General features: G+C 53.5%; 1 protein-coding gene and 1 long non-coding RNA gene across 2 annotated transcripts; one reads left to right on the top strand and one right to left on the bottom strand.

Annotated features, from left to right (window-relative positions):
- Positions 1 to 2,666: 2,666 nt before the first annotated feature.
- VIPR1 (vasoactive intestinal peptide receptor 1) lies at positions 2,667 to 26,779 on the top strand. The gene is made up of 12 exons (XM_024244500.3): positions 2,667 to 2,815; positions 8,184 to 8,291; positions 14,939 to 15,045; positions 16,454 to 16,557; positions 17,052 to 17,184; positions 19,860 to 20,013; positions 20,552 to 20,612; positions 20,884 to 20,950; positions 21,323 to 21,414; positions 24,058 to 24,187; positions 24,426 to 24,467; positions 25,173 to 26,779. Exons 1-12 carry the CDS (start codon positions 2,674 to 2,676, stop codon positions 25,362 to 25,364), a joined length of 1,332 nt encoding a protein of 443 aa, XP_024100268.3. The 5' UTR covers positions 2,667 to 2,673; the 3' UTR covers positions 25,365 to 26,779.
- LOC103890203 (uncharacterized) lies at positions 19,448 to 23,152 on the bottom strand. Its single transcript, XR_008523772.2, has 3 exons — positions 22,258 to 23,152; positions 21,645 to 22,144; positions 19,448 to 20,039 (listed from the first exon to the last, which is right to left on the bottom strand). It is a non-coding gene; the product is annotated as an uncharacterized LOC103890203 (long non-coding RNA).
- Positions 26,780 to 26,786: the final 7 nt, after the last annotated feature.

Genomic DNA, 26,786 nt, shown 5'->3' with positions numbered 1-26,786 from the left:
TTTACAGTGACCAACAGAAAACTCAACTGATCCAAGCCATAAAGGAAAGGCATCAGCTCATGTTGCTAGCAGTAGAGCTGGTTTCAGGCATGGCTGCATTCACAGACCCAGACAATATTAAGAGAACCTGATTTTTCTCCATCTCTCTATTCTGCCTTCAGCTGTGTAGTTTTCATCCATGTGTTCCACTTGTCAACAAGAAGACAGCAGAAGCTTGAGCCCTTGCTTCCTTTAAGGTTTCCAGTCTAGTGGGAAAAACCAAATTCACTTGCTTAATCACTTAATCCAAAGTCCCAGGAGTGAGCCTCCTGGCTCTGAGTAGCCTGACTCAGGCCATGTGTCAGGCACTGTGGCCAGGAATGCTCTGATGGACTTAAGCCTTGGTCACATGTCAATCTCCTGGAAGAGGGTTCATCAGAACTCCATGAACTAGAGGTAGGGAAGGAGGTTGTTTCCCAGACACAGATGAGGACACGGCACCAGAAGAGAGTAAAGGATGGTGGAAGGCAGAAACAATAGATATCTGCTACCATCCATCCTGTTTTCAAATGTCTCATGACATTTCACAGTGTCATGAGAGGTGAGAATGGACAGGAGAATCAGGAGAGGCTGGGAAGGGGCCAGAAGGCAGAAAGAACCCTGTTGCTGGTGGGAAATGGGGTTGGAATGGTACCTTGGTGAGAAATGTGCTCCAAGGCAGGCAAGACAGACCAATGATGGGACACAAGGCAGGGTAGCCAGTACCCAGGTTCCTCTTCCAGAAGCCACCTCTGAGATCTTCCTGGCCACTATTCCCCCTATACTTGAGGATGAACCAGCCACAAATCCCTTGAGACAGAGTGTCTTGAGCATTTCAGCCTGAGTAACCCTTATGGGAAGGAGAGAAAGCACATGACCCCAAAAAGGAACCACAGACAGTTTCCTTGAAGTCTCCTATCTTTTAACAGTTATATGAATAACTGTATCATGCTCCATCACACAACTGTGTTACTTTCAATAAGTTTTAAATGACTTACCAGCTAATGTCTTTACCCTCATCGGCTGGTAAAGGTGCAAGATGGAGCTCGTGCTCACTGTGTGGCTTCCAGGGCTACGGCACTTTGGCAGGTGAGGTCTGGATGCTGGGGAAATCTAAAGGAGTCCTGGAGAGGGAGGCCTTCCCTGGACCTGGACGAGGTCAACCATGGTGCTAGCTGCTTCTGGGAGTGTTGGCCTGCAGGTGGCCTGTGAGACAGGCTCCACCAGAGAGCCCTCAACAGGAATGAGAGAGCTGTTTGGGGTGGAAAGGACTTGGCTGTGCAGCCTCTTAGGCACTGAGTTGTTCAGCTTCAGCTTGGACCCCTCTCCCTCCACAGCGATGGATTGCTGGCTGCCAGCTGGGATGCACATCCCAGTAAATGGAGCTGATTTACTTAAAACAATGGTCAAAGTACTAAGCACTTTGGTGCCTGTAGGCCAGCAGGGACCCCCTTAAAGGAAGGTCCCCCACCTATGTTCTTCCCACAGACCCACTTCAAGAATCTCTAAGTCAGCAGGGGAGGTGGTTGAGGCCCATGTAGCCTACAGAGAAACTGAGGCCCAGGGAGGTAAGGACCCTGTCCCAGGGTGGGAGGGACAAGTTGGAGGAGACACTGAGAAGGTCTGATTCTGGAGTGGTCTTGCTGGACTCTCTTCTATGGCCCTGGTGGGAACTGACATTCTTCTCCCCAGGCAGAGATGAGGAAACTGGTGTGGGGTTGCTGGGGCCAACAACCACTTTTCTAAAGCCAAAGACGCAGAAGGTGCTGCCAGCCCAACGCTTCCTCCATGGAGGCCTTCACCCACCCTAACCCATCTAAGAGCTCCCAAGACCTGTTTTTTTCTGGCTGTTCCTAGACAGCCATCACCCCCATTCACATGTCTTCCACAAGGTCAGTGTCCCCAGTCACACTGGTCTGGCCCACCCCTGATCCCTGGCCAGGGTACAGGGAAGGGGAGAGGAGAAGCTTGGGCTTTTCCATCCCTTCTCTTCACCTTCCAGAGGCAGGGGAGGCCTGGTGGGATCCTAGAGGGGCTCTCTTACTTCCTTAAACCTCCCCACCCTCAGTAGATCTGGTATAGCTTGAATTATTTAGAAACTAAAAAGGAGGCAGGTGAGGTCTGGGCAAGGAAGGCCAGAGTCCCCTTCCTAGCCTGGTGACCCAGGGGACTGAGCACAGAATCCTGGAATGACAGCAGCTGGAAAATACAGCTAGACTCCTGGATTCTTCCCAGGGCTGGCCCTGGGAACCAGAGGCCAGGATCCAACTCCACATAACAGAGTAGTAGCATGAGCTGGCCCCATTCATCAGGGAGATCAAGACAGGGACAGACTCTCAAACCAAGCTGGAGAGTGGCAGAGTCCAGAGGGCCAGCTCAGGCCTCTAAGGGGAGGCCCTCTTGCCGCCATCTGGAGTTGTGCCACCCACAAAGAGACAAAGCAGTTACAGCTGCAGCACTATTGGGGGAGCCATCAAGAAGCTGTGGCAGGGTCCTCGGGGCTGACCCAGGTTTGGGGGCAATGGACAACAGGTTGGGGTCAGGTTCAGGTTTCAGTCTGGTGTTGGTATTGGGGTTCCATCTGGAACTTGGATCTCTTCCAGAGAGAGGGCAGGTGCAGTCCAGAGACTGGGCCTGGTGCTCCTGAGTCTATGGATGAGGCTGATGGGCCCTCCCTGTCTTTGTCCCCAGGGCGGCCAGGCGGCCAGGCTGCAGGAGGAGTGTGACTATGTGCAGATGATCGAGGTGCAGCACAAGCAGTGCCTGGAGGAGGCCCAGCTGGAGAATGAGACAATAGGTGAGGCCCCCATGGGCAGAGAGGGGCTGCATGCCCCCAGGGAGCCCACGATTCCTCATGTCTCAAGCTGAGATCCAAGTCACGTTCGTTCCACATTTGTTGGATGATGGTGAGGAGCGGCTTGGGAGCCAGATGGAAGAAGAAAGGGGCTAACAGGCTTCCACATTCCCACCCCAGGTCTGGGGAGTTCCCAGCCGCAGCTGAGGAGGACATACTAAATTGGGGTTCTGAAAAGTACATGGAGCCAACTCTGCCTCTGGGGGTCCCTATCCCTCTTCTCCAGGAAAAGTGAAGATCTCCATGGCGGCCAGCCCACCCAGGACACAAGGCCCAGGGTGCTGTGTGGTGGGGGACCTGTGACCCATGAGGGCAGGCAGGTTCCAGGACCCCCTGGAGCTGGCACGGGGAGAATTAGCCCCATAACACCACACTCCAGGATTAGAACATTGTACTGTTAGCATCTCCAGAGGAAAAAGAGGCACATTCAGTCACAATATGTGACCCCCACAGGGACCACATGGAAGCTCAAAGTCATCTTAGTGGTCCAGAGCAAGAAGGGGCACAAGTTTTGTCTGGAAAGATGTGGAATACTCACCACAGCCAATATTCAGCCTGGAAACTGAGGCCCACTCCTCCCTCTCAACCCCAGGCTCTGTCTCTGCCACATCCAGAGGACCGATAGTGACACCACACACACACACATACACACACGCCCAGCCCCTAAGCATACACATACAGGCACACACACTGGCCTCTCCATCCCAACCCACCCTTAGTGGCCAGATGAACCATCAGCTCATTATTCGGCTGATGAGACAAGTCAAGGTCAGCCCCAGGGGCTGAGCACATGAGGGCCCCAGCCACTCCTCCTCAGGGGGCTGGGAGAGCTCCACCTGGCAGTGTGAAGGGTGGTGCCCAGCTACCAAGACTGGACAGCAGGGCTATCAGGACAGATGACAGCACCCTCCTTTTGACTCAGCAGCCCCGGGTAAGAATGGATGGAATTCTTTGGTACCACTTGAACCAGACTTGTAGGGGTGAGCAGGTTTGGAGAAACAGAGAGTCTGGAAAGGCGGGAGGCATTGAGGCAGACTTCCCATGGGGAGTGGGGCATGGTTGGCAGGTTCAAGTCTTACTGCCAGGGACAGTGGCCTGGCACGTCTGGGCTGGAGGCATGAGATGGCTGGGCCCGTTCTGGGCCTCCATCCCAGGCCATCTCCCCGAGGCTGAGCTTACAGTTATGTAACAGCCTTGCTCAGGAGCAGGGAACATCTTTACGTCTTCCTGGTTCCCTAGTTCCCCTTCCACCTCTCTAGAGCTGACAGTTATGTAACCCCTTCTGGGTCCCTCTCCTTGGCCCTGGTGCCCAGGCTGTCTGCCTCCTGCTCTGTAAGTGAGTATGTGTAGCCTCACAGATGGGCTTTGCCTACCCTGGTCTCAAAGCAGGACAACCCCTTGACTCTAGGGCCCAGAGACTGAGGCATGGGTCAAGGGGTGGCTGGGCCTGCCCACTACCTATAGGCCCCACCCCACTCCACCAGTGCAGGGAGCCAGGACCAGGTGCAGACAGGCTTTGGCAGGCCCCAGCGGTGGGATCATAGGCAGCCCCAAGAGGCCCAGACTCTAGACTCCACTGCGCACCTCTCACGCCTGGGGACAGGCCACCCTCGTGATTCCGATGAGGTCACTGCTGGCACAGCGTTCCCGTCAGGTGCCAACACCCTGTCACCAGCAGCCAGGCTGGGATGCAGAGAAGGGCCGGCATAGGTTGTGGCCATGGGTCTGCCCGTGACCTTGTGTAGGGCTCTGTGCGTGTTCATGCACATCTAGGTATGCGCTCCTGGCCCATGTCTGTCTGGAGCTGCGTCTGTGCCTCTGGGGTCTATAGCTCTGTGTCTGACTCTGAGTATCTTTGTGAGTCAGAAGTGTGTGTCTATTTAAGCCTGGGCACATGCCATCTCGACATGCCTAGATGTGTCTGCCCAGTGTGCTGTGTCTCTGTGTGTTGGCTTGTATGTCTATCAGTGTGAATGTCAGTGGTACACCCAGACATGTCTGTCTCTCTGAATGTATGTCTCTGTGAGTTGTGTGTCTCTCTGTGCCCATTTGCTTGTGTCTGTGGTCTGTGTTCAGGTAAGTGTACATGTGTGCATGTTTGCATGTGTGCCTGGTGTTCTGCGTACTGGTGTGTACATGTCAGTGTGTGTATCTCTGTGTGCACACGAGTCTACAAAATGACACAGCAGAGGCCCCATCTCATCTTGCCTCACCATCCCTTACCCCAAGCTCTGGGTTGGGCTTTCCTGCTGAGGGCACAGCCCCACCTTTGGGCACACAGAGCCAGCCTGGGCCCTGTATTTCTGTAGACCTGGTGACATGTGTGATGGGACCTGTGGGGCCTCATTAGGGCAGACACACAGGAAATACTCCCGTTGCCTAGCCCAGGACAACAGGCCATTCCAGGTACCAAGTATACTCATGGCTGTCACCCCGTCCCCTGCTTCCCTGACCATGTCCCTCATATTGGCCTCTCATCCTGCTCCCCTGCCCAGCCGGCTGCCCTACACCCCAGCACCAGTTCACAGCCTGGCCTTGGTTGTGCTGAGATTCCTTGAGGCCAAGTGTGGCCTCCCAAGGGCAGAGCCTGGTTTCCTCTCTTCTGTCCCACTGCAGTGAAGCAGAGCTCAGGGCCAGAGACCCAGCCCCGGATTCACTCCCCGGCCTGTGCTGGCAGCCGGAGGTTTAGAGAGCCCAAAGTCTGGCAGGGACTCAGACACAATAGCCGGCCTACATAACAGGGCGTGCCCAGCGCTGTCAGAGAGGGGTAAACAAAGTCCAGCAGCAGCAAAATTCCCAGAGAAATGACAGCCCTTCCAACCAAGAGGAGTGAGAATAGACTGTACCGCTTACCAGCAACATGACCTTGAGCTGGTTTTCTAATCAGTCTGTGCCTCCATTCCCTCATCTGTGAAATGGAAGCATTAAATAAGTTATTCATCCAAAGAGGTTAGAACAGTGCCTGGCACATGCAAAGGTTATATGAATGTTTGCTGATATTCTTAACAGGGTCTTGAACCCCCAGCAGGGTTTGACTGACCTGAAGTGCCCCCACTCAGCTTTCAGAGAAGCTGGCCCAGAGTGGAAGAGGGACTGGCAGCCAGCAGGAGGCCACAAGAGCCCTCAAGACAGGTTGGGGGAAAAGTGGTCAGGGTCCATGACCAAGGAAGGCTGCGATCTCTGGCCAAGCCCTAGGGATCCAGGTGTCCTCCTCAGCCTTTAGCTATAGATGTGGCCTGACTGCTGCAGCCCCAGAAGGCGCCCCTTGCTGCTGCCAGCCCACTCCAATGCACAGAGTCCCGAGGCTCTTCCCCAAGTAAGGACATCCCTCCACCTCCTCTTCCCAGACCCCCTTCTTGGGAACTTGTGAACCTTCGGACCTGAGCTGGGTTGGGCTGGGCTTGGCCCAGCTGGCGTTGACTTTGGCTCAGGGGTTGGGTTTTCTGAGCAAATCTATGGGACTGGCAGGATTGCAAAGAGACAATTAAGCCTCCTGCATGGGATGCGTCCAGAGCAGTCCTAGTCCCTCACGGGCATGCAGCTTCTGAACAGACTAAATGACGGCATTTGCATGTGCCTATTAAAGCAGACCCCTAGAGACCACACTGTGCATCTTTCACTGGCCAGGCTCTGCAAGGCTGTGGCGGAGAATGCAGCCACAATGCAGGGTTTTCGCTGCACTTATTCCCTAACTATTCCCCTCCATCACAATTCACAATCCGACCATGTTGGGGGGAATCTGTGTTGTTCAAGAACTAGGTACAGGCTGGGCACGGTGGCTCACGTCTGTAATTCCAGCACTTTGGGAGGCCGAGAGGCAGGTGAATCGCCTGGGGTCAGGAGTTCGAGACCAGCCTGGCCAACATGGCGAAATCCTGTCTCTACTAAAAATACAAAAATTAGCCGGGTGTGGTGGTGGGCTCCTGTAATCCCAGCTACTCGGAAGGCTGAGGCAGGAGAATCACTTTAACCTGGGTGGTGGAGGTTGCAGTGAGCCGAGATCACGCCATTGTACTCCAGCCTGGGCGACAGAGCGAGACTACGATGGGGTGATGAGCATATTGGGATGCATCTAGTTCTTTTTTTTTTGAGACAGAGTCTCAAAACATTTTCTAATGCCTCCTTCACTATCATAATATGAAATTCAGGACACACACCCATCCACTTTATAAAAAATAATGTTCTAGCTATACTATAAAATAAATATTAAAAGGAAAGTAATTTACAATGAAGTACCATGTACATATTCAAGCATAACCACAATAGATGTAGTCTGAAGGTTGTACCTACAAATATAAATTCTGGGAATGTGAAGCCTACAAATGCAGACTGATAGACACAGGTAGTTGTATTGGTGACTCAAGTATCACAGGCAGCATTGCTATGGGTATCATGATTTTCCAAAACATTGAACAGCTCTTAGTGAAGTTCAGAACAAAACAAAATACAATCTTCCCTCCCTTTTCTCAGTGGCTGCATTCCTGGAAAACTCCATGTATGTTAAACTTGTGCAATAAATAGCTTGTGTTGGCCGGGCGCGGTGGTTCATACCTGTAATCCCAGCACTTTGGGAGGCCAAGGTGGGAGGATCACTTGAGGTCAGGAGTTTGAGATCAACCTGGCCAACATGGTGAAACCCCGTCTCTACTAAAAATACAAAAATTAGCCGGGCATGGTGGCTCAGGCCTATAGTCCCAGCTACTCGGGAGGCTGAGGCAGGAGAATTGCTTGAACCCAGGAGGCAGAGGTTGCCAAGGTTGCACCACTGCACTCTAGCCTGGTGACAGAGCGAGACTCCGTCTCAAAAAATAAGTAAGTAAATAAATAATAAAGTAAATGGCGTGTGTTTATACGTAAAATGGTGTAAGAGTCTAGGCTCTGGTCATTATGAAAAGTTTTCACCTATACATATGCCCAGTGGCTCATCTGCAAGCAATGCAGAATGTGAGACAATTCATCACTGTGCAGGAGTTGCCTGTCTGGCATCCCTGGTGACTGCCCATTAAATGCCAGTGAGGCCCCCCTATTGCTGAAACAATCAAAACCACCGCTGGCATTGGAAACATCCCCAGGGGGCGCTCCATCCCTCGCTAAGGACCAAGGAACTGTAGTCAGGCCTCCTTCCTGCCTCACTGTCAGGACAGGCCCCGTGCAACCTCAGCAGGGCTGTGCCTCCCCTCTCAGACTGGAGGCTCCTTGAGGTGGGAGCCTGGCAGAGGGAGGAAGAGAGTGGGTGCCTATGGCCTCAGGCCCCAGGGCTGGAGGCACCTGCACTGTGCTGACCCATGTGTCCTCTGCCTTACCCCCATAGGCTGCAGCAAGATGTGGGACAACCTCACCTGCTGGCCAGCCACCCCTCGGGGCCAGGTAGTTGTCTTGGCCTGTCCCCTCATCTTCAAGCTCTTCTCCCCCATTCAAGGTAAGACCCCTGGGTTGAAGAGGTGATGTGAGTGGGGCCGGCTGGAGTGGGGACTCACCTCTCAAGGAAGTGCAAAGGCAAAGGAAAGTGGTCAAAGAGGCTAGAGCAATCTGAGGGACTCCCTGGCAGAGGAGGCAATGGTGCTGGGTCTTTAAAGAACTCACGGGATTTGATTAGCTCTTCACATAAAGATAAGCATGTGGGAAAGGCTCACTAAATATTTGCTCAACAATTGATAACTGATTGACTGACAGGTACTTGATTAAATTATGGCTCCCATAGTCCTGTTGTCTTGGGCTGGTCATGATTCAGTCTTTCGATGCCTGGAGCCTATGACCTCTTGGGATCCATGAAGCCACCACATGACTTTGCTTACACACCTTGTCATGTTCCACTTAAATGAATGTCCACAGAATGTCCACAGAATGAGGCAGAAAAGAAAAGGGGGAGCCCCTTTAGGAGGTGGCTTTCTAGCTAGTGAGTCATTAAAGAGATTTACAATATAGATTCAGTCATTCTTTTGTGCAGTGAATGAAGCACTCACCAGTGTGCCAGGCACTGAGCTGGACAAACACAGTGGAGAGAGGATAAAAGAGCCCCCGGGGCTGCTCTCCCAGAGCTAGCATTCTCATTGGAGAGACATTTAGTAAGGAAATAAACAGATGTATCATCAATAATAAAAAGTGCTGGACAAGAGAATAAGGAGAGTGGGGACTAACTTAAGGCAGAGGTTCACAAACAGCCCCTCTCTGAGGAGGTGACACTTCATCTGCAATCTGAAGACCTGGAGGTGAGAAAGAACCACCAGGCAAAGATCCCAGATTGGGGACAACTGAGAGACAGAATCAACAGCCTGTGGAATAAGCATCCAAGGAAGTTCCGTGAAGGCCAGTGTGGCTGGAGCAGGAAGAGCACCAGGGAGGAAGGGAGGGGAGGGACAGGTGGGCCGAGGCCAGACCATGCAGGGCCTTGAGGACAGAGAAGACTTGAGTTTTTTCCTAAGTCCAGTTAGAAGTGGGGGGTTTTAAGCAGGGGACTGACAAAGTCCAATTTAGGTTTTTAACGTCTAACTGGTTTCTGTGAGAAGGAAGAATTCTAGGAGTGTAAACAGGAAAACCCAATCACAAGGCAGGCAGGAAATGATGGCTTGAATTCAGGTAGTGAGCTCAGTGCGGGAGAGAAGTGGGAGAGTTGTTTATGGAGGGAATGGGAGTGAGTGCGGCGAGGGAGGAATCAAGCAGGCCCCACCCTAGGCTTAGGTTTAATGAGCCTTAGAGAAGAGAGTGAGACTAGGTGGGGAGCATGGAGGGAGGGGCAGGCCTGGAGTCGGGAGGACTCAGGAGGAGCAGAACCTAGGTAATTATTCAGAGAGTGAACAGAACTCAGGCATCTCTCACTGCAGGTGGCCTCTTCCTCCCTGGACCCCAGTTTCCCTGTTTGTAAAGTGGGGATAGGTGGTAGACCCCAGGGTCTCTTTGGGGTAATCCGGTTTGCCCCCCAGTGCCTGCTGTTGTGACCTCAGTAGTGAAAGACAGAACTTGAACCCCTCCTGAGGAGTCTAGGAGGGTCACAGCCATGCCATATTCCAGGCCAGTGCCCACCTGGCCTGGTCGCCTCCTCCAGGGACACCCAGTGCCTGGGCAGATAAGAGATGAGCTCCTCTGGCAGGTTTCACAGTGCACGCCATCACCGAGCCTGGAAACCAGCCTTCTCTCTGATCCCTGGAAGCAAGCACCTGCTAATTACCTTTCTCCCTGAGGCTCTGCTAACTGCATTCCTCCCCATGGCTCTTCCTTCTGTCCCTGCTGGAATGTGTCAAGGCAACTCCTGCCCTTGAGAACCTGGACTCCAGCCCACCATCTAGCTAACCCTGAGGCTGCCGCCATCAATGGGGCCCATACGGTGCCTTTGGACTGACAAGAAAAAGGCAGTCCTTCCTCGGGCAGAGATGACCTCTCACTAGAGCCCACCTAGTGACAAGCAGAATATGCCTACCGGCCAGGTGCCCTCGTACAGTAAACAACTTGCACAGCCATACTCTGTGGGCCTGGTCTCTGAAAATGGTGGAGAGAAATAAGAGACTGCAATTAGGAACTGAAAACAGAAAAAAGACAGTGTTCTCCTGAGCAAGCAGATGAAGAAGGTGTGGGCAACCGACCTGAAATTCCAAAGGGAAGTTTGCAAGTGTGGGGCAGGAATGATGGCAACACCAACTCACACAACAGGCCTGGGAAGAAGTATACCCACGGGAAGGGACCTGGTTATACAGGGAAAGCTAAATAAACCTTATAGAAGATAAAAATTGTGGAGAGTTAGAAAAAAGTCATCTACCTAGACTGGATAAAATACCTGAAGGAGGGAGTTTGGCCAGGCAAGGAATTGCTCATTAAGGCATCAAAATGTTCATGATAGCTCACTTCTTTATTTTTATTTTATTAATGTTTTGAGATAGAGTCTTGCTCTGTCACCCAGGCTGCAGTGCAGTGGCACCATCTTGGCTCACTGCAACCTCCGTCTCCCGGGTTCAAGCGATTCTCCTGCCTCAGCCTCCCAAGAAGCTAAGATTGCAGGCACCAGCCACCACACCTGGCTAATTTTTGTATTTTTAGTAGAGACAGGGTTTCACTGTATTGGCCAGGCTGGTCTTGAACTCCTGACCTCATGATTCTCCCACCTCAGCCTCCCAAAGTGCTGGGATTACAGGCGCATACTTCTTTAATCTGTAGTCTGCATATCTTTCATCTGTGTTTCTACCTTCAAATATATTATATATATTATATGTATACATATTATATATATTATATATGTATATATTATATATAATATGTATACATATAATATATATTATATGTATACATATTATATATTATATATACATATATTATATATATATATATATATATTTTTTTTTTTTTTTTTTGAGATGGCGTCTCGCTCTGTCCCCCAGGCTGGAGTGCAGTGGCACTATCTCTGCTCACTGCAACCTCTGCCTCCCGGGTTCACACCATTCTCCTGCCTCAGCCTCCTCAGTAGCTGGGACTACAGGCGCCCGCCACCACACCCAGCTAATTTTTAGTATTTTTAGTACAGATGGGGTTTCACCATGTTAGCCAGGATGGTCTCGATCTCCTGACCTTGTGATCTGCCTGCCTCGGCCTCCCAAAGTGCTAGGATTATAGGCGTGAACCACCATGCCCGGCCTCTACCTTCAAATATTTGAAAAGATTTGTTTTAAAATAAATATGGGAGAGCCATTCTGGCTGAGAAAATTCGACATACAGTCTATGTTAACCATGTCTGTGGGGTCTATGGGATACCTCTCCTCCCCTACCACCTGCATCATGATGCTATAAATGAGAAAACCTTGCTGCCAGACTAGGAAGCTCAAACTTGCTGGCTGGGATGGGACACCATGGCAGGGAATCAGCAGGAGAGTCCCATGCTCAGGTCTGGGTGTTAGCATGATCCTTCCAGCTGTCTCAAGGTGGGGAGCTGACAGAAAAGCAGGGGGCTCCTACCTAATCCAGGGGAGATGAGGTAGTGGTGGTGCTGGGGAAGAAGAAGCTGGGACAGGACTGGTGACTGATGAGGGAGAGGAGGGAGAGGATTATTCCTCAATTCCTGGCTCCAGGCACTGAGTGGAGGATCCTAGGCACAAGCGGGGGCCATGACTGCTTTTTGAGACATAGTGAGTGGGAGGAGACTGGGAGAAAGGTGGCCCTTGCCACCTTCTGGTCGTCATGGCTATCCTGAGCTTGTTCAGGTGAGGCCCAGCCCAAGTGACAGGCCTCAAAGCAGACCTGACAAGTGTCTCTCCCATGGTGGAGCCCAGCCTGGCCCAGGCATGCCCTGACCCCTTCACTGTTGCATGCCCTGACCCCCCCCAGTGGGGTGTCCTTCCCAGCACAGGGTTAAAGTCCCTTGCTACCTCCCTCCTGCCCTTCATGTCCCCCTCTACAGATATAGGGCCTGCTGGTTTCCAGGCCCAGACTGGAGGGAGACTCTTGGCTGCTTCTTGGGATCCCATGGTGACTGCCATTTCGATATCCTTGAGAGCAGCTTGCTATGAGGCCTTGACCACAGTCCCAGGGCTCTTCAAAGAGACCACCTGGCCCCAAAGATGACCCATTGTCCCCTCCCCTCCTCCTTCACCATCTATGGCAGCCAGGGCTCCAGAAAACAGAGTGTCCCTTTGGCCACTGCTGGGAGCCCAGAAAGATCTGGAGTCAGGCAGACCTTGGTCTGCATCCCAGACCTGCTGCTCCCTTGCTGTGTGACCATGGGCAAATGACTTAACCTCTCTTAGCCTTGGGATCCCCATTTTTTGATGGGATAACAAAAACTACCAATTCCTAGCCCTAACACATTAATGTTTACCCTAACACCTCCGCCACTACACACACACACACACACACACGCGGCATGTGAAGCTGCTGTGTACATGCCAGAGTCACCCAGGTTTGCTGGCATAATTTATGATACCAGATGCTTGCTATGTCATTGGGCCTGGCCTTCTCAAGCCCTGGTCCCTCTGGTGAGTAGGGAGCCCAAAGCTCCAGTGTCCCAGCTTCAAGGCTGGGTGATTTTGGCCTTAATCCTCTTTTTTTTTCCCCTGAGTTGGAGTCTCACTCTGTCACCCAGGTTGGAGTGCAGTGGTGTGATCTCGGCTCACTGCAACCTCCACCTCCTGGGTTCAAGCGATTCTCCTGCCTCAGCCTCCTGAGTAGCTGGGACTATAGGTGTGTGCCACCACTCCCAGATAATTTTTGTATTTTTAGTAAAGACAGGGTTTCACTATGTTGGCCAGGCTGATCTTGAACTCTGACCTCGTGATCTGCCTGCCTTGGCCTCCCAAACTGCTGGGATTACAGGTGTGAGCCACCACACCCAGCCCTTAACCCTCTTTTCTACCTGCCTGAGCCTTGTAGGGGGAAGTCCTCAAAAGAATCAGATTGTGGGTGGGATCCAGGGCCTCAGAGCCTGCAGTTAGCTCCCTGGAACTGGGGCTGAGGAAGAGCCTGCCTTTGATGAGGGGCTGGGCTGAAGGCTCTGGGCCAGGCCTACCTCTGGCTGCAACGATGGGAAGCTGAGAGGGGTGCAGAGGGACAGCTGAAGGCTTTTCTGCTGTCCTAGGAGCCTCTTGCAGCAGTGAGGTTGGGAGCCCAGGGCAGAAAAAGGCATGCCAAGGCAGGAAACTGGCCCAGTCCAATGCCCCCTCCTCAACCAAATCCTTCCTGCCCTCCCTGGGCCATGTGGTGGAAATAGACCCAGCCCACGGCTGCTTTTTCCTGGCTGTTCCATCCCCACCCCCAGCTGTCCCTCAGTTCTTCATCCATGAAGTAGGGTGACAAGACCTCTTTCCAAGGGTTGCCAGGAGGATTTACAGAAATGGTGAATATGGAATCACCTGGTATATTCCGGGCATACAGCAAAGTTTGGAAATAAACACACGTGCCCAGTGACACTTCCTGAGCTCATAGGACAGCTTGACCCTGGTCACCAAAATAAGTCCTCAGGTCACCTCCATGCAGGTGAGAACCAAGCTTACCTGGGAAGACTCTGGAGACCAGATCAGCTCTATCCTGTCCTCTCTATGTGGCCTTGGGCAAGTAACCAACCTCTTGGGGCCTCCACTTCTCAACTGTGAAATGGAGTTACCTTCCTCACTGGATGATTGAGGAAATTAAACAGGATGTGCCTAAAGTGCTTGACCAGTGCTGACATTTGAAAAGTACTCAAAACCTGTCATTGTGATGAGGCTGACAACAGTGATGCTGCTGATGCTGCTCATGGTGACTATGGTGGTGGCGGTGGTGGTGATGAACGGGTACTGAGATGGGGAAGCGAGATTCTTCTCTGGCTCATCTAATTTCTATTCAACCCATCCTCTCCCTCTCTGGGGAGAGGACACCTTCCCAGTGCTGGAGAGTGGGGAGCCTCAGTGGTACCCCTCACCTCACATACCCGCTAAGCGGTCCTGTCCCTTTGCTGCAGCTTCGAGCCTCTGAGGACAGTGGACAGTGCAGCTTCCGTGGAGCCTCAGCCTCTGCTTGTTTCAGCCCCAAGCCCCTGCCATGCTGTGCTGCCTGATTCCCCCTCACATGCCTTTGCCTGCACAGGTTCCCCAACCCCACCCCTCCTCACCCCCACACCCTTGCTCCCACTCCAGCAGCACATCTAAGCCCTTCCAGGTGTGAGAAGAAACCCAGCCCCACAGGCCCAGGCAGGCTGACTGAGGAGGACCGGGCAGACCTGGGACCCCTCCCCCAGCCGTGGCCCTGTGACAAGGGTCAGCATTCTGCTCACAGCAAAGTTCAGGAATTATTCTGTGACAAGGATCCAGGCAGGGTCTGTGACAAGGATCAGAGTGTATGTTGTACTTGGGGTCAGGTTCACACCATAACAAAAGGGCTGAGCCCAAGAATGTCTGCTCTGATTCTGTCATTGGTGCAGGAGCTGTGAAGAGGCTTCTCCCTGCCCCAGGTGCCCCCACGGTGCCCTGGGTAACTGGGTCTGGGCAGCTGAAGCCTGACAGCACCAGGGTTGGTGGGAGTAGGGCTGAATTCTCTGCCCTTTTCCAAGCAGAGATAGCCAGGTCCCCATGCTCCCGGCCTCAGCCTTTGTCCTTGCCCCTGCCCTCCACCCAGGCCGCAACGTAAGCCGCAGCTGCACCGACGAAGGCTGGACGCACCTGGAGCCTGGCCCGTACCCCATTGCCTGTGGTTTGGATGACAAGGCAGCGAGTTTGGATGAGGTGGGTCTCAGGGCACCCCCACCCCACCTGCAGAGCGCCCGGGCCCACCTAGGAGACTTTGATCTCTCCCACCGAGGGGTGTGGTTGCTGTCTGTGTGGGAACAGGACTCCTGGAGTCTGCCCTCCTCTAGCCTCCTCCAGGCCTGCCTTTCTGGGGTCCCAACCCTTGGCTCCCCCTGACAGGGTATGGGAGGAGGCTTTCCCACAGGAGGGGCCCCCAGAGCAGCGAAAGCTGAAGCAGCACCCCCAGGCTGGGCCACCCCACTGCCTCATGGGAGCCTCACTTCAGCCCAGGAGTTGGCAGGGCAGGCAGACACCAGCACCCTATCCCATCCAGAGGGGAAACTGAGGTGCTGCAGGTCCTGGAAGGAACCAGCCTTGGCTACCAAATAGCCAGTCAGGAACAGGGACAGAGCCTGTCGTTCTCAGTCCTGGGACAGATATCTTCCCCGGAGCAGTTAAAACATGGTCTCTGTAAAGATTGGGGAGCCTGGTAAGGACATTGATGGGAAGGCTGGAGTCCTCCGCTAGGAGCCCCTCACTGCTTTGGGGTGCAAATGCATGTGTGTGTGTCTGTCTGTGATGGTATCTGCCCCACCCTCAGATGCCCTTCTCAGACGGGGCTTTCACTCCACCCACCCCTAAGGGCAGCAATTTCTTCAGAGGCCTTTGAAGCCCACTGGAGCTGTAGGCCCTCATTCCCCCTTAACCACTTGCTTCTCCTCAGGCAAGCGTGGGAGGCGGACAGGAAGGAGTGGCTTGCCTAGTGGCTGTCGTGCTGCACTGCACCTGTGTCCATGGGGAGGGCATCAGGAGAGGGGACCAAGCAAGACACCCTCGGGGCCTAGCTTTGCCCTCCTCCATCAGAAAGGCCAGACTGCCCTCATCCCACCGACCCCAATTTCCAAGGGCCTAAAATGTGACATAGTAGTGCCAGTGTCTTCTTCGACATCCTGCAACCTCTGCATACCTCTCCTCCCTGTACAGAGACAGGGCCTCGAGGGGTGTCGGAAGGGCAAGCAGACCCTGCCCCTAGGGTGCCCAGCTCAGAGCTGGCACAGAAGGGAAGCCGGGCACATGGCTGGAGACATGAAATTAACAAAAGGGACATGCAAGGTCTTCATTCTCTCCCTCACCAACTTGTCCCTCATAAAGACGCAAAGAGAGGGAGTACATTCAACCCCCACCCCACCCTAAGACACAGTCCTGCCCTGTCTGTGGAAACCAGGGCATTAGGAGTCAGGGGATTGAAGAGCTCTGCTCAGCTGCTCTTGGGAGCCCCAGACCTCAGGCTTCTCATTTGCTAAGGCAGGGGTGGGCAGGCAGAGTGTGTAGGGCACCCTGCCAATATCCCCTAGATGAGCCTCCCACCCCACCACCCAAGAGCCTCTCCCTGTCCCTCCAACAGCAGCAGACTATGTTCTACGGTTCTGTGAAGACCGGCTACACCATCGGCTACGGCCTGTCCCTCGCCACCCTTCTGGTCGCCACTGCTATCCTGAGCCTGTTCAGGTGAGGCCCAGCCCAAGCGACAGGCCTCAAAGCAAACCTGGCAAGTGTCCCTCCCACAGTGGAGCCCAGTGTGGCCCAGGCATGCCCCGACCCCTCCACTGTTGCCCCCCAGCAGCACACAGTCCCAAGCTCCTGCCAGGCCAGCTTCCCCTGGAGAAGGCAGGTGGCCGAGCTGTTCCATGTGTTGCAGCCTAGTCTCCCCTAGGATGGCCCTGCACCTGGGGACAGGGCACCAGAGGGTGGGGCCTGCACACAGGAATGAGGCTTCTGGGGCCACACACGAGGTTGAGGCACTTGGGAGCCCAGCTGCACAGGCGGATGGGGTACCTGGGGGTGGGGCTCGTATTTCAGGATGGGACCCCCTTTGAGGCGGGGCCTGCCCTCTGGAGGACACATGCTCCCCTGCCCCATCCTTGCTCAGCGCATAGGACAGCATTGGCTGGGGTGGGGATCCAAGGCCCCTTTGGCCTCCCAGATCTGCCCACCCCACACAGGAAGCTCCACTGCACGCGGAACTACATCCACATGCACCTCTTCATATCCTTCATCCTGAGGGCTGCCGCTGTCTTCATCAAAGACTTGGCCCTCTTCGACAGCGGGGAGTCGGACCAGTGCTCCGAGGGCTCGGTGAGGATCCTGGCCCTGGCCCACCTCCCTCAGTCTCACCGTTATCTTTAACCACTGCAACCTCCTCTTCTCCCCCTGCTTCTCCCTCTCCTTCCTCCCTCTTCTCTCCCACCCCACCCCTCAATCCAAGGATGGCCCAACCCCCACCCAACCCCACCTGGCAGTACTCAAATCACACTCCCCTCCGGCAACAGGAGATGTTGCTCACCCATCTGGGCGCTCACAGACCTGCCGCCGCCAGTGAGAAAAGCAGATGGGAAATGGGACACTTTATGGCCACAGCCCAGAGCCCCTGTCCCACCTGTTGCTAACTTCCTATGTGGCCTTGGGGAACTTACAGCCTCAGTTTCCCCATCCATGCAAGGACTTCCAAGATTCCTTCCAACTCTGCCATCTGCCACCTGCATAGCCAGGGCTCTGCTCACCATGCCACTTTTCCTACTCCCCCCCGTCCCCGTGCCATCTGGAGTGGGTCCATACATATGCAGTCCTCCTCTTTTGTTCTGATCCTGACATCAGGCTGGTTCTGGGCCTTCCTAGGGAAGGGAGGTAAAGGGAGCATCTAAGGAATTCATTGCCAGTCACTAAGGGGGCCATCTCCAAGGGATTCTGAGGGACCCTCTCTGAGTGCCCCAAGCTTTGACAGAGAGCTTGAGACCAGCTCCAGCCCCCACTCATTCCTTGTGGTCAGTAACTCATTGCTTCATGCATGACCCCAGAGGTAGTGCATTATATCAGGGGTCAGCAGTACCTTCTCCCCAAAGAGTGAAATGATCATACTGGAATCTCAGGCATTTCAACAACGGGGGAGAAAACCTAGGGAACCCACTTTGGCCATTCCCAGAGCTTCTCAGAGGTTCCGTCCCAGGAGCTGGGAGGCCAAGTCAGACATGAGCATTGCGAGCCACAGGACCTGTGGAGGAACCTGCTGCCTCCTGTGCACATGTTAAGGATAATTATGGAGACTGGCTTCCCAATTCATTACTGCAAAGCTTTTCTAAGACTAGGAGGAAGCACAGATAACTGTCCTGGTAAAGAGCTGAGTTATGGCCAGATGCAGATTATGGCTCACGCCTGTAATCCCAGCACTTCTGGAGGCTGAGTTGGGTGGATCACGAGGTCAGGAGTTCAAGACCAGCCTGACCAACATGGTGAAACCCCGTCTCTACTAAAAATACAAAAAAAAAAAAAATTAGCCGAGCGTGGTGGTGAGCACCTGTAATCCTAGCTACACAGAAGGCTGAGGCAGAAGAATCGCTTGAACCCAGGAGGCAGAGGTTGCAATGAGCCGAGATCACGCCATTGCACTCCAGCCTGGGCGACAGAGCGAGACTCCATCGCAAAAAAAAAAAAAAAAAAAAAAAGAGTTGAGTTATTCTCCAAAAGCAAATGGGAGGAAGATGGGGAGGCAAGAACTCCTGTAACTGGAGGGACTGAAGCGAGACCTGAGGAAGGACTTTCCAAACAAAGGGAGTGGTGGGGGCATTAGCAGGGGGAGGCTTCTCTCTGAGGATGTCGCAAACCAAGGGTACAGGAAGGAAGGGTGGGAACCAATGTTTTGGGTACAGGGGGAAGTGGAAGCCAGACAGTTTCCTGGTGGAGGGTGGATTTAAGCCCTGGCTGACAGACATCTAGGCTTGATCTGAAATGGGGGACTTTCTGGGAGGGGACAGAAGGCCCAGAATACCTTCCAGTCATGCCAAGTGGGCAACCCAGAGCCCCGTGATTGCTCTACTCATGGGTCTCCCTAACTCCTTCGTGGTCCTCGTCTGCCTAAGAAAGCCATTCTTCCACTAGGTCCTCTGAACCCCAGGAGGAATGGCCACCCCTCTCCTCTTCTCTTCTCTTCTTCTTCATTTCTACTTCCCCCTCTTCTACCCTCTTCTCAGTTCCAGTCTCCCTCCACACTTCCATCTGGGCCCCACTCCACAGTCCACAGCCCTCCACTCCCCGACATTGAGCAGACTCTTGCAAACTCAAGCAAGAATTCTCCCTCATACCTTCCAGCTACCTTCAATACAAATTGGCATTAGATGAATGAGTGGGTGGGGTGGCGGTGTGGATGGGCAGGTTGGTGGATGGCTAAGTAGGCAGCAGGATAAATGGGTTAAGTAAGGAAGATTGGACAGATGATGGGCAGAGGGGCAGGTAGGTAGATAGGTGGGTGGATGCACGAGTGGATTGATGGGTGGGTGCAGAGATGAATGGATGGGTAGATGACTGAGTGGGTTGGTAGATGAATGGAGAGATAGGTGTGTGGGTGGATGGATTGATAGATGGGAAGATGATAGATGATGGATGGACACATGGATAAAAAATGGATAAATGGGTGAGTTGATAGTGAATGTCTAGTAGGTGAGTGGGTAAATAAATGGATACATGGATAGGTGGGTGGATGATTGAATGGGCAGATGGGTAGATATATAGACGGGAAGGTGAATAGATGAATTGATGGATGGATAATTAAAATCACCAGTTTATCCCAAAGTATCAGAGGATCTAAAATTAGGGAAAATGGGAAAACCAATGAGTACATTTTTAAGGGGATAATGCAAAACAACAAAGAGATTAAGTTGGCTGCACTGCAACTGTGTTTGTCCCCCCAGACACGGGTGTGGGCAGTCAAGGACCCTTGACAGCCCCAGTGAACCCTGTCTTTTCTCCTCCCCCTGCAGGTGGGCTGTAAGGCAGCCATGGTCTTTTTCCAATATTGTGTCATGGCCAACTTCTTCTGGCTGCTGGTGGAGGGCCTCTACCTGTACACCCTGCTTGCCGTCTCCTTCTTCTCCGAGCGGAAGTACTTCTGGGGGTACATACTCATCGGCTGGGGTATGGTACCAGGGAGGGCTTCCAGGCTGGGAACAGAGGGGGCAAGGCCTGGAGAACTCCCTAGGGGGAGGGTGCCAACCCAGCTTGCAGTCCTACGTCTTGCTTAGCTGCAGGTCCTGCCTGCCAGGATATCAGCCAAGGGTCAAGAAAGTCCTCAAAATGTCTGAGCCCAGGACAAGTCCCTCAGGCTGCAGCTGCACCTAGGGCTGACCTGTGGGACAGATTTTGTGAACATCTTTCCATTTCCCTTTAGCTCCCAAAATACACAGGGCCACTGCTAATCTATAAAGGGCCTCTGTCACAATTAGAAAGAGAATGTCCGTCTAGGTAGACACAGCCCTTCAGGCATACAGCTTCACCCCCTCAGTGGAGCATCCCTCCGTGGTGAACAACCTATGTAACCAAAGACAGCAGCCTGACAACCCACCCTTTTCTCTCTCTGTCCCTCTCCCTGCTTTTCTCCAAAATCTCTCTCTCATGCCCTCTACCCCTGCTTCCTGTGCCCTCTCTGCTCTTTCACTTTCTCTGGGCCTGACAGGGGTACCCAGCACATTCACCACGGTGTGGACCATCGCCAGGATCCATTTTGAGGATTATGGGTGAGCTGCTGCCCCACACACTCCCCCGGCCGCCATCACTTGGGCAGGCCCCCCGGGTGGGATGATAATGCCATCTGGCCTTGGTGAGTGGACAAAAACCACAGCTCTCGGGCCAGAGGGGAGGCTGGAGGAGGACCTGGGGAGCAACAGACTCTGAGCCCGGGGTTGCTAAAGGGCTCAGGAGCAGAGCTGAGGACAACTGGGGGAGGTGCTGCTGAGTCTCTCTCTGGCTGAAGACAAACCTTCTCATTCTTCCCCACGGTCTGCTTAGGTGCTGGGACACCATCAACTCCTCACTGTGGTGGATCATAAAGGGCCCCATCCTCACCTCCATCTTGGTAAGATACCCTCCCACCACCTAGAGATGGGGAAACAGGCCCAAAGGGCAGGCAACTTAGCCCAAGGTCACATGGGAAATTAGTATCTAGGTCAGAACTAAAACGTAGCTTCCTAATGCCCAATGCAGGATCATCCCCACCCCCGTCCCACCAGTTCTTCCTTGAGCATAAGCGGATTGGGAGCACAGTCCTTAGGGATGTGAAGGAGGTAGAGTTCCCGGATGACCTGCCCAAAGGGGAAGTGCCAGAGGAGAGGTAAGATAGAGAGAGGGACAGCAGGACCCTGGGAAAGAAGACAGGCCAGCAGCCGAGGGGCCTGAACACCTCAGCCTTCCCGCTCTGACTGCCCGAACTCGGGTCCCCACCCACTAGGTAAACTTCATCCTGTTTATTTGCATCATCCGAATCCTGCTTCAGAAACTGCGGCCCCCAGATATCAGGAAGAGTGACAGCAGTCCATACTCGTGAGTGTGGGCCTAGTGCCTCAGCCCCCAGTACCTCCATCCCCAGTCCTCAAATCATCCCACATCTCCTTGAAGTCCTCCCACCCCAAACATCCAGAGTCACCAAAGAGCCACATTGTTCTTTCCCACCTCCACCATAGCCTGGCTCAGCCCACCACTGTCCCCTGCTCCAGCCCCACCCTCACCAGGCGGCACTCAGAGCCCCACGCATGCTTCTCCTGCCCACTCACCTAGCATCCTTCCCAGGTATGCATCTGCTGCCAAGCCAGGGAGCTCGAGGACACCGATGATCTGTGTCTTGTTCATACCATGTGCCCAGTCCCTGGCATGTGCCTCACATGGAAAAAGGGTGCAATAAACACATAGTAGATGAATGCCCTGGGGGAGACCCCAATCCGCCAATGAGACAGCCATGTTCAGGACTCAGTATTCCTCAGTAATAATGATGACACCTGCAGTTTACATGCCAGGCACACGCTAAGGGATTTCCATGCATCATGTCATTTCATCCACACAGTCCCCTGCAAAATTATTTTTACTTTACAGAGAGGAAACTGACATACACTCCCTTCTTCTTGAGGGTTTTGGAGCATGTCACCATGGGCAGGGAGAAGGGGGCACAATGTCCGTGGACCAGGGCTTGGAAAGGTGTCAGGACTGTTCCCCCTGCTTGGGAGGACTGGAGGAAGAGGCAGGTTTTTTGCGGGAGCAACCAGGCTTGAAGACAGAGCTAAAGAAACATGAAAAATATGAAAAGGGAGGCTGTGGGAAGGCAAGTAGGGTCTGCATGCTCACAGATGGGAGTAGGAGATTGAGTATCAGTGCTATTCACACAAGACAAACCTGGGACATCCCACAAAGCCTTCCAGTCCTGGGATTCTTCTTGGCCTGGCTTCTCTTTGGAGAGTCTGTGCTATGGTTCTAAGATTCCTGGCTAGAATGTCACACACTGCTGGATTTAGGATTCTATTCTGGAATCCTGTGATTCTCCCTGATGAGACTAAGACTCACATTCCTGGTGTGACTGCATTCTCTCCTGCCAGGTGTGTAGGTGGAGCTTCCCTTCCTGTCTGAGAAGGAAAGGCTGGTGGGGGGGGCGGGGGGGGGCGGCGTCTGCAGTCTGCTGAGGGCCAGCACATCGGGCCTGTGCACCCTCATCCTCTCCTTTGCCGATGGGACCTTATTTCCCCCAACTTACAATGGTTCAAAAGGGCCTGAATCTGAGGCAAACAGAGCTGGCCATGGTCAGGGCCAGGTCTGTGTGGTGAGACAGAAAGGAAACAGTTGTCAGCAGGCAAAAGGGGTGGGGGCAGTCGGAGATGAAGCTCCTCAAGGAGAGGCTGTCAACTCCCACTCTCCACCTCCCCATCAGCCTTTGATTTAAAGAAAGCCTCCATCTGTTAGCCTCTGGTGCGTGGGATAGTTTTGCAGCCGAAGAGGGGTGGGCATTGCTCAGGATCTTGGCGTGGCTGAGAACCAGGTCCAGGAAGGAGTGGGAGGGGCAAGGCCAGCTCCTCTGCCCCCAGCTTGCTGTGGGACCTCGGGCCTTAGGCTAAGCTTCCATGGACTGACTGCTAAGGCAGGAGAGACAGAGTCAGAGACCCTCCCTATCCACACCCCACCTCTTCTAGCCAGGGAGCAATGGATTCACACTGCCTGGATCAGCTATGACGTCAGGTGGCTGGGAGGCCTGAACCAGGAAGAGCTCTGGGCCATGGGAGGCGGTGAGCATTTAGAATGAATGCTGACCCTACTGAGTACACAAAGCTGTGAAGAAGGAGCTGGTCCTTCAGAGCACACTGGGAGTATATGCACTGGTGTGGGGAGGTAGGAGGAGGGGGATGCAACCCCAGAGAAGGTGGCAACTTCTGGAGAAGCAGACACAGCATAAAAAACACAGATAGAGGGCGATACTGATTAATTTTGGGTTGTCCCTGGTGATCAGGTATGAACTTGGGTCCCCATCACCCTCCCAAGTGGCCCTGGGCATAGTGGTCAGCACCCCAGTTAGAAAGACTTGTTTCATAGTATGTCTTCTCTCGTGGTCTCTCATGGATGCACTACACTTCATAGTACCCAAAACACTTCCAAGTTCATAGTGGGCCTCTGTTTCTATAATTTGACTATGTCGAGCATACACTTACTGCATTATACAAATTGGAAAAACTGAGACCAGGAGAGGAGGAACCAGGATCTCTTGTTGCCTAAGAGATTTTCTACTGCTCTTGATGGCTGAGAGCATCCTCTACTGCAATGATGATAAGCCTCTCCCAGACCAGGGGGCCCAGGCAACAGAACTCCCAATAGTGGATTTCAGCTAACATGTCCCTGTTAGCATCATTCTCACTGGCCTCTCCTTTACCTCTTATCCTCTCTCCTCCAGAAGGGTGAGAATAGAGGGGGTTTCTTTCTGTCTCATGCTTCCCTCCAGGCCAGGAGGGCTGGGGGCAGAAGGGCAGAGGCACTGCAGCTGTGGAACAGGAGCAGACAAGGGCATAATATTTAGAGCAACCTACAGTCCATCCTCACACTTCTTGGTCATTGTCCCCATCTTCTGTGCCTCCAGCTGCCCCCATGCCACGCCCTATCATATCCACATGTGTGGACACACATACCCATGGCCTGTCCCTCCCCTGTCTCCAGGAGGCTGGCCAGGTCCACACTCCTGCTGATCCCCCTGTTTGGAGTACACTACATCATGTTTGCCTTCTTTCCGGACAATTTTAAGCCTGAAGTGAAGATGGTCTTTGAACTCGTCGTGGGGTCTTTCCAGGTACGGGCTGCTGACTTAAGGCTGCATTCTTCCCTGGCTTTTAAGGGAATTCAACCTGGAGTCTTGGCCCTTGCCACTGCATTCCAATCTTTTTACTGTAATAAGTATTAGATAAGCACCTACTTTGTGCTTAGCTCTTTCCTTAACCAGGGGAACACAGGGGCTGGAGCCAGGGGTGGGGCAGGGCTGGGGGCTTCTGGTCTGTCTGCCTCACCTCTCCTGTCATCTTCCTTCTCAGGGTTTTGTGGTGGCTATCCTCTACTGCTTCCTCAATGGTGAGGTAAGCCCCTCCCAGTCCTTGGGGCTCAGGCAATGGAACTCCCAGGACCAGGGTCCGGAAACATTGGTGGGATATGTGCAGAGCAAGGACGGGTTAAACCTTGCTACTCCAAGTGTGGTCCTCAAACTAGTAGCACTGGTGTCACCTAGGCCCTTGTTAAAAATGCGCATCTCTGGGACCACCCCAGACCTGCTGGCTTAGAATCTGCATTTTAATAATTATTTTAAAAAACAAACAAACAGCTTTTTACTAAACCCCAGGGGGATTCCTGTGCACAACAGAGTTTGAGAAACACCTAGTTAAGTGGCTGTGTGCAGTGAGCGCGGAGGGGTGAGGGCTTCCATTGAAGGTTGAGTTGCTGTGGAGCTCCGGTTACAATGCACAAAAAACCCACTCAAGTGAGCTGGAGACCCAGGATGGGAAGAACTGGGGTACAGTCACCCCTAGGCAGTATCCCTCCCTCTCCCTGGACTGTATTCTGGGATCCTCTCTGCCTCTTACCTCCTGCCATTCCAAGGCCTCCTTCTGAACCTGGCCTCAACCCAGTCCCAAGTTCGCACCGCCCGAGGCAGCATAGGGGTCCCTCCATTTTGATTTCCTGAAGAGGATAAGACTGGCTAGTTCAGAACCCTAAGTCCAGGGCAGCCCAATCAGCAGTGGAAGAGGCTCCACAGCAGCCGGCCTGACCACCTTCCCCTCTCCTAGGTGCAGGCGGAGCTGAGGCGGAAGTGGCGGCGCTGGCACCTGCAGGGCGTCCTGGGCTGGAACCCCAAATACCGGCACCCGTCGGGAGGCAGCAACGGCGCCACGTGCAGCACGCAGGTTTCCATGCTGACCCGCGTCAGCCCCGGTGCCCGCCGCTCCTCCAGCTTCCAAGCCGAAGTCTCCCTGGTCTGACCACCAGGATCCCAGGGGCCCAAGGCGGCCCCTCCCGCCCCTTCCCACTCACCCCGGCAGACGCCGGGGACAGAGGCCTGCCCGGGCGCGGCCAGCCCCGGCCCTGGGCTCGGAGGCTGCCCCCGGCCCCCTGGTCTCTGGTCCGGACACTCCTAGAGAACGCAGCCCTAGCACCAGCCTGGAGCGTTTCTAGCAAGTAAGAGAGATGGGAGCTCCTCTCCTGGAGGACTGCAGGTGGAACTCAGTCATTAGACTCCTCCTCCAAAGGCCCCCTACGCCAATCAAGGGCAAAAAGTCTACATACTTTCATCCTGACTCTGCCCCCTGCTGGCTCTTCTGCCCAATCGGAGGAAAACAACCGGTGATCCTCAACACTGGTGTGATCTGAGGGCAGAAAGGTTCTGTCCGGGAAGGTCACCAGCACCAACACCACGGTAGTGCCTGAAATTTCACCATTGCTGTCAAGTTCCTTTGGGTTAAGCATTACCACTCAGGCATTTCACTGAAGATGCAGCTCACTACCCCATTCTCTCTTACGCTTAGCTATCAGCTCCTCAAAGTGGGTTTTTCTGGAGTTTTCGTTTGGGCAGCACAGCTATCTTAGTGGTTCCCCACCGAAGTGGAGTGGCCCCAGGGTCAGTCTGGTGGGAAGATGGTGCAACCCAAGGACTGAGGGACTCTGAAGCCTCTGGGAAATGAGAAGGCAGCCACCAGCGAATGCTAGGTCTCAGACTAAGCCTACCTGCCCTCCAAGTCTCAGTGGCTTCATCTGTGAAGTGGGATCTGTCACACCAGCCATACTTATCCCTCTGTGCTGTGGAAGCAACAGGAATCAAGAGCTGCCCTCCTTGTCCACCCACCTATGTGCCAACTGTTGTAACTAGGCTCAGAGATGTGCACCCATGGGCTCTGACAGAGAGCAGATACCTCACCCTGCTACACATACAGGATTTGAACTCAGATCTGTCTGATAGGAATGTGAAAGCACAGACTCTTACTGCTAACTTTTGTGTATTGTAACCAGCCGGATCCTCTTGGTTATTTGTTTACCACTTGTATTATTAATGCCATTATCCCTGAATCCCCCTTCCCACCCCACCCTCCCTGGAGTGTGGCTGAGGAGGCCTCCAGCTCATGTATCATCTGGAGCCTGCTGGTCACAGCCTCCTCTGTCTGCCCTTCACCCCAGTGGCCACTCAGCTTCCTACCCACACCTCTTCCAGAAGATCCCCTCAGGACTGCAACAGGCTTGTGCAACAATAAATGTTGGCTTGGATTGGCTTGATTCCCCTGGTGGTTGATGTTCTCATATGGCCTAAAATGGGACCAGCTTCCAACTTGGAGCCATCTTCCTCCACCCGAAGGATGGGTGATCTAATACATTACTGAAACCAGATGCCTCCACTCTTTTGGCTTTTGACA

Source organism: Pongo abelii, chromosome 2, assembly GCF_028885655.2.
Source record: "Pongo abelii isolate AG06213 chromosome 2, NHGRI_mPonAbe1-v2.0_pri, whole genome shotgun sequence".
Classification (NCBI taxonomy): Eukaryota; Metazoa; Chordata; class Mammalia; order Primates; family Hominidae; genus Pongo; species Pongo abelii.
This window is presented reverse-complemented; position numbering and strand designations above follow the sequence as displayed.